The 6422-nt window shown below is 30.3% G+C and overlaps 1 protein-coding gene across 1 annotated transcript; it reads right to left on the reverse strand.

The window, feature by feature from the left end:
* Positions 1-2755: 2755 nt before the first annotated feature.
* On the reverse strand, positions 2756-5457 carry LOC109220054 (homeobox-leucine zipper protein ATHB-13). Its single transcript, XM_019384515.1, has 3 exons — positions 5061-5457; positions 4227-4618; positions 2756-3341 (listed from the first exon to the last, which is right to left on the reverse strand). Exons 1-3 carry the CDS (start codon positions 5188-5190, stop codon positions 2964-2966), a joined length of 900 nt encoding a protein of 299 aa, XP_019240060.1. The 5' UTR covers positions 5191-5457; the 3' UTR covers positions 2756-2963.
* Positions 5458-6422: the final 965 nt, after the last annotated feature.

A 6422-nucleotide genomic window follows, 5' to 3' on the forward strand; every position in this document is an offset into this window, starting at 1 on the left:
CAAATTATTTAAAATAGGAAATTTAACAAATTAAAATCTTTTAATAATGTAAATATTCAGTATAATATAACCGATTGGTTTTTGTTCCGCAAACTTGTTTTAAGAGATTGAGTAATGTGTTCATGTTCTGAGAATGGAAAATTTTTTGATACAAAAAGCTTTCCTTTTTAATGGATCTTATGCAACGCGAATTAGCCGACGCTCTAAGCTGATACCAAAAAAACGAGTGAAAAATAAGAAAAAGCAGATATGTTCATAATTGCATGAGTAAATATGTCTCTCTTTAAATTGTAACTCTCTTTTCTAAATATATATAATGGACTGGAGATTTAGATCTAAGAAATTATCTCAAAGTCTTTGGAAAAAGGCCTATATATATATATATATATATATATATATATATATATATATATATATATATATATATATATATATATATATNATATATATATATGATTTATCTCTATTTTTTCCGAACCAATGTATTACCAAACACATGATATAAACAGAATTGAAGTCAACACTCAAATATTGAAGCAGGTGAAAGTGATATTGAAAGAGAGAGAGAATGATGGGGAAAAAGAGATGTACATGTGATCAAAATGTAGGGCCAAGTAAGGAATAAATACAGGTCTAGGTGACTCATAATAGTACAATAAATTTGAAAAAAATTAAAATTGGAAATAAAAAGAGAGGCTTGTGTTTGATGTTAGGGAGTGGGTGACAGTAGGTGATCACATGAATCCTTACTTTCTTGACTTATATCTATCCATCAAAGCTAAAAGATACTGCAGTAAACTCTATATTGGAAGCAAAAGGAAATGAAAGGAAAAGGAAGTATATATATTAAAAAAAAAAAAAAAAGGCAGTTCAGTGGATAAAGCATCTTATGTTCATACAGGATTCGCAAAAAGATTGCATCCCAAGAGGTATAATAAAGATATTCTATCCTGAATGCTGAATGCAAGTATATCAGTGGCTGATTCCATAGAATTAATTTAGAAAAAGGAAGTGGTGTCCAAATTTGTGCGCGTTTCGCCTATTTTGTTGAGTACCTACTAATCACCAGCATAAATATCGGATAACTTTAATCACCAAGACTTTGAGCATATAAAAAAAATCAGTTAATATTATTTTGTCTTCACGAATTTTCACAATTGATTCATTGGCCACTAACTCACACTAAGAATACAAAAGGAAAAAGAAGTATCCCAAAACTAATGATGGGTACACACAAAACACAAGAGATCCTTTGGTTACTAGATTTAGAAAAATAATTTCGATATTAAACTCAGTATAACTTTATATTGTTTGATGGATATTTCATTTCGGTATAAGCAATTATGATATAATTTTACAACAATTTGATATTATTATCAAATATAAAACCGGATAACTTATACGAATAAGATGTGCTTGACGGGAATATAACACCTAAAATTCTAAAACACCAAATAACCTTGTTTTCTTTTTCTAAATTATTATTTATTTCAAAAAAGAGTAAAATTATGAACTTTATATTATAAAACCATATATACCATCTTTAGTGCAATGATCAAAACTTTTGGTAAAATAGCTAGCATATATATGTACTAAAAAATTTGGTAATTATTAATTTTTGATTTATAAATTTTTTTATTATAATTCCGGTATAACTTGCTTCAACCAATCGATGTTTTCTTCTCTTTTTTTTTTTTTTTTTGGGTATATTATTTTTACAGTAAATATTTGTGATAGATACCATACCCCTTTCATTGTCAATTGTCAGCACAAGTTTGCTAACGTCCCATTCACGAGAATGACCATTTCCAGCTCTCCTTGTTTTCTTCTACTCTTCCATCTGTTTGTCTTCTTTCCTCCCTTGGGATGTGTGCTTGATTCCATTTCTCTCTTTTCAGTTTTCATCTACTGTTCCACTAACTTCTGCTACAATTTCTTCACCCTTTTTGCTCATTGGTTAATTTTAGCACAAAATATGAGAGACAATGATAAAAGTTAAAAGAAATTCTTTGATCATTTATGTGCGAGGCGAAATCAGAATTTAAACTTTATAGGTTCTAAATTCTAGTATAGCGATATCACATGTTAGTAATGATATTATGTATTTAATATTGGATGTTCGAATAAAGTCTCATAGTGGTAGCTGATAAGATTGAGAGCCTACATATAAGGTATAGGAATCTTTTACTATTATGAGGCCTTTTAGAAAAAAATCGTGCGGGTTAGCCTAAAATAAATAATATCACACCATGTTAAAGTAATTTCGAGTTGGCTTACCACTTACGAGAAAGAATCCCAAGTCAGTAAAGTAGTTAACCAAATACAAGTAAGAAGTTCGTTATTCCTTCCTCCGATGCCTCTCGTTCATTCTTCTTCATTTCATCATTTTGTTGTGTTGTTCTGTTCATAGGTCCCAAGCCCTTCTTAGAAAACCCTCTTCCCTCTCCTTAAGTTAAGAAAAAAAGAATGCTTCTTGATTGAACGAACATTGTAAGAACCTTTCTGACTGACAACTCAGCCAATTAAATTTGAACTAAAACTACTGTGTTCGTGGCCAAACCCCTAACTCACCTTCTAGCTTTGCGCCTTGTGCAATAGTATAAGAATCATGACTAAAAAGCAAGAAAATAGGTGAAAGACATGAAATGGTAATTAAGAAGATAATAGTAGAAGCTATTTGAAAAGCGATGAATGTTTAGGTTTTCTGTTGATAATAATTAATAATCAGACAATAGATATTAACGGGTAATGTAAATAAAGGAAAATTAAAGAGACATGTATTATTATTTTTTCCATAAAGATCTGCAAAAGGCTCTTCCTTAAGTACTTGAAATGTACTTGGTTACTTTATACAATAATTTCTAATGCACCCGAAATAAATAACTTTTTTACTGATAATGAACTCAAAAGAAATGTAGTAAAATATCCTCTTTCAACTCAGCAACTTTTGGTCCATTAAAAAGTTAATTAAAATGTTGTTGCTCAAGCCATGGCCAAAAAGCTGTTTGATCATCAATTCCACAAAACATGTTGGATAAGCTGCTTTCTTCTTTGACAGTACTATTTTGGTCCATTAATTTCAGATCTGGTCTTGAAATTGAATTAGGGTTCATGTTGAAAAGTTGAGCCACCCCATTATTATTAGGTCTAATTGAGGGTGGAAAAAAGGGTCTGCTTGTAATTGGATGATGAGTTGATAATGGGCTGTCAATGGCTGGTGTTCTTGAAATATCTAGCTTGATTTCTGAGCTGTTTTCACTTCTATTACTGCATGATCCTTCTGTTTCTTTGTTCAAATTGATTGATTCTGTTGGTTGATCCCTATTCTTTAGTGCCATTACCTGCACACAATATAAAGAAAGAGTTCAAATTCCAAGCACTAACATTAAATGACAGCCCGGTGCACAAAGTATTCTGCATTCATGCAGGGTCCCGGAAGGGACGCACCCTAAGGGGTTGTGATGTAGCCATGTACGCTGCCTTGATGCAAGTATTAGTGGCTGAATCCACCATTCGAACCCGTGACCTATAGGTCACACACTTGATCTCTACTAGGCACTAACATTGTAATCAAAATATACACACTTCAAATCAGTTACTACTATAAAGCAATTACATATAAATGTATATGGTAAGCACAAAAATTAATTTATCTAACATGATAATTTAAAAATGATAATTTATCTGTTATAATAAGTTTAACTGCATTAAAAGTGTTTTTATTTTATTTTATGTTATTGATGCATATAACTTAAATTGTTCAAAAAATTATTTTAACAAGTAGATTGGTCTACAATTATACTACTAGTAGATTAGTAGAAGAAAGAGAGAAAGGGTTAATAATAATGATATTTGTGATTCGAGGTACTACTGTAGTCCTAGTAGTAGCTAGTAGACTAATAATTTATCAACATTTGTCTCCTCATTTTCAGAGTTTTCTGCTACACTTTCAAGTCATTATTACAAGTCAATCAATCAAAAGAGAAATATCCTTTGCTGAAAATCATGCACCAAATACATATCATGGTTTTGAAAATACAACTAGCAGAGAAGAAAGGTCTACTATTTAATTTCACCAAAATAGCATATTCTTCTTGAATTTTTAACAACCAAAAAAAGAAAGAGACATCATTAAAGTGCAACATTATTTTATTTCCTACATAAAAAGAAAACTTATAATTAAATAATTAGTACTCCCATATTTGATAATTTTTTTGTTGGCATACCTCTGCATGAAGTTTTTGGTTCTGAGATTGAAGAGCATCATTTTCAGCTTTAATAGCTTCAAATTGTCTCTTAAGAACTTCATAATCTTTCTCCAATTGTTTGGTTTTCCATCTTGCTCTTCTATTTTGGAACCAAATTGCAATTTGTCTTGGTTGTAAGCCTAGAGCTCTTGCCAGTTGCATTTTTCTCTCAGGTTCAAGTTTGTTTCCTAACTCAAAATTCTTCTCAAGAGTTTTTACTTGTTCCATATTAAGTCTTCTTTTCTTTTCTCCTGCTTGTGAACCATCATCTGATAAATCATCCTCTCCATTATGATTTTCCTCACAATTATTATTATTTGCCTCCATCCCAGAAAATGACATGGATCTTTTTCCTAGAAATGAAGCAATACCTGCACCAAGAAAATATTAGACAATATTTTTGGTTACAACAACAACAAGAACCCAGTGTATTTTCACAAGTGAAGTCTAACGAGGGTAGGATGTACGCAGACTTACCCCTATACCCTGGAAGGACAGAGAAGTTGTTTCCGATAGACCCTAAGCTTAGACAATATTTTTTGGTTGAGGTTTGAAAACGAGTATTTAAAGTTGAAATTATATTTAAACATGAATTTCACTTGAAAATAAAATAAAGTTGTGTGAACGAAAACCATTATTTCACTTTGAAATATATACAACTTAGAATTGTCTATTTAAAGTTGAAGATGAAAATAATAGACAAAATTTTGAAACAAACATTGATTTAAAAATAATAAGTATGTCCAAACAACAACAAGAAGGAAATTAAGTTGAAGATAATGTAAGAAAGAGAGAAAGGAGAAGAAATTAAACCATGGAAATCTTGAGGTGAACATGAGGGAAGAATGGGAGTGAGAGAAGTTGAAGGTTGATGTTCATCTTCATGAGAAGTCTGTAGCATGAAATTAGCTGGGAAAAAGTCCATCTCATTAGTGCAAGTCATAACCTAGTATATTTTTCCCACAAGTCCAAATATGTATGGTTATGATCCATAAAGCAAAATAGAGAAAAAGAGAGATCAAATTTCTGTTCCAGAAATGGTGAAAATGTTAAGTGTATCAAATATTAGTAGGAGTATATATATATATATATGTATATCTCCTTTAGTGTGAGGGAGAGAGAGACAGAGGTTTAGAAAAAATAAATAAGGGAGTGTTGGTTAAGGAGGAGATGCATTCTATTCTTATGATGAAGGGATGGCTTATATACCTTATCAGCTTCAAGAGAACCTTTTCCCTATATTTTTATCTAGTTTTGGTTTGCTGTATGTATGCATGGTAGAGAAAGTGTTGGATGTTTCTTTAATATACTCACATCTCTCTATAACAGTCATCCTTTATAATAGTATTTTATTATAACGGCTTAAAACCAATTTTTCATATTATGTTATAATATATGTTCTTTATAATAACATTTCATTATAGCAGCCAGAAAATATTGAAACAAACCAGATTATTACAAAGATATTGATAGTATTTTTTTTTAACTTTGTTACCGCGTAATTACTCAAGTTAACTTTCAGCATGATCAAGTTATTACAAAGATATTGATAGTAATTTTTTTTTTTTAACTTTGTTACCACGTAATTACTCAAGTTAACTTTCAGCATGATCAAGTTATTTTTTCTCATTGATCCTAATTATTGTTTTAATTTATTTGGCCTGTTAAGTGACAAAAGTGGGCAGTATGTATCTTTCTGTAATGACAGTTGTCCTTGCTGAATTTAAATTTGGAGGGCAACTGATTCTTTGCTAAAGGAGAGAAAATGGGATACATATTATATAGTTTTAGAAGCATAGTGGGTGAGGAAAAAATATTAGCCATAGTAATTCTTAAACTCATTATTAATACGTGGAACTTCAAGAAAAGAGTCTTGCATGTATTATGGACTATTGTCAAAAAAAGAGATTTCTCAAGGAATGAGAGAAATGAGTTGGCTATATATTTTTCTGTCATACTAATTTTTTGAGTTCAATATTTATATATATACTTTTTACACTATTGTGTCACCTAAAAGATAATTACAGATAATTATCGTCAAATAATAATGACATACATTGACAATATAAAACTTTTTTACACTATTATTATATGATTAGGAGCGCGCGCATATATATATATATATATATATATATATATTCTCTTCTATTTTCTTTAGTTTTTTTTTGTGGGGGG

This window comes from Nicotiana attenuata, unplaced genomic scaffold (genome assembly GCF_001879085.1).
Source record: "Nicotiana attenuata strain UT unplaced genomic scaffold, NIATTr2, whole genome shotgun sequence".
Lineage (NCBI taxonomy): Eukaryota > Viridiplantae > Streptophyta > Magnoliopsida > Solanales > Solanaceae > Nicotiana > Nicotiana attenuata.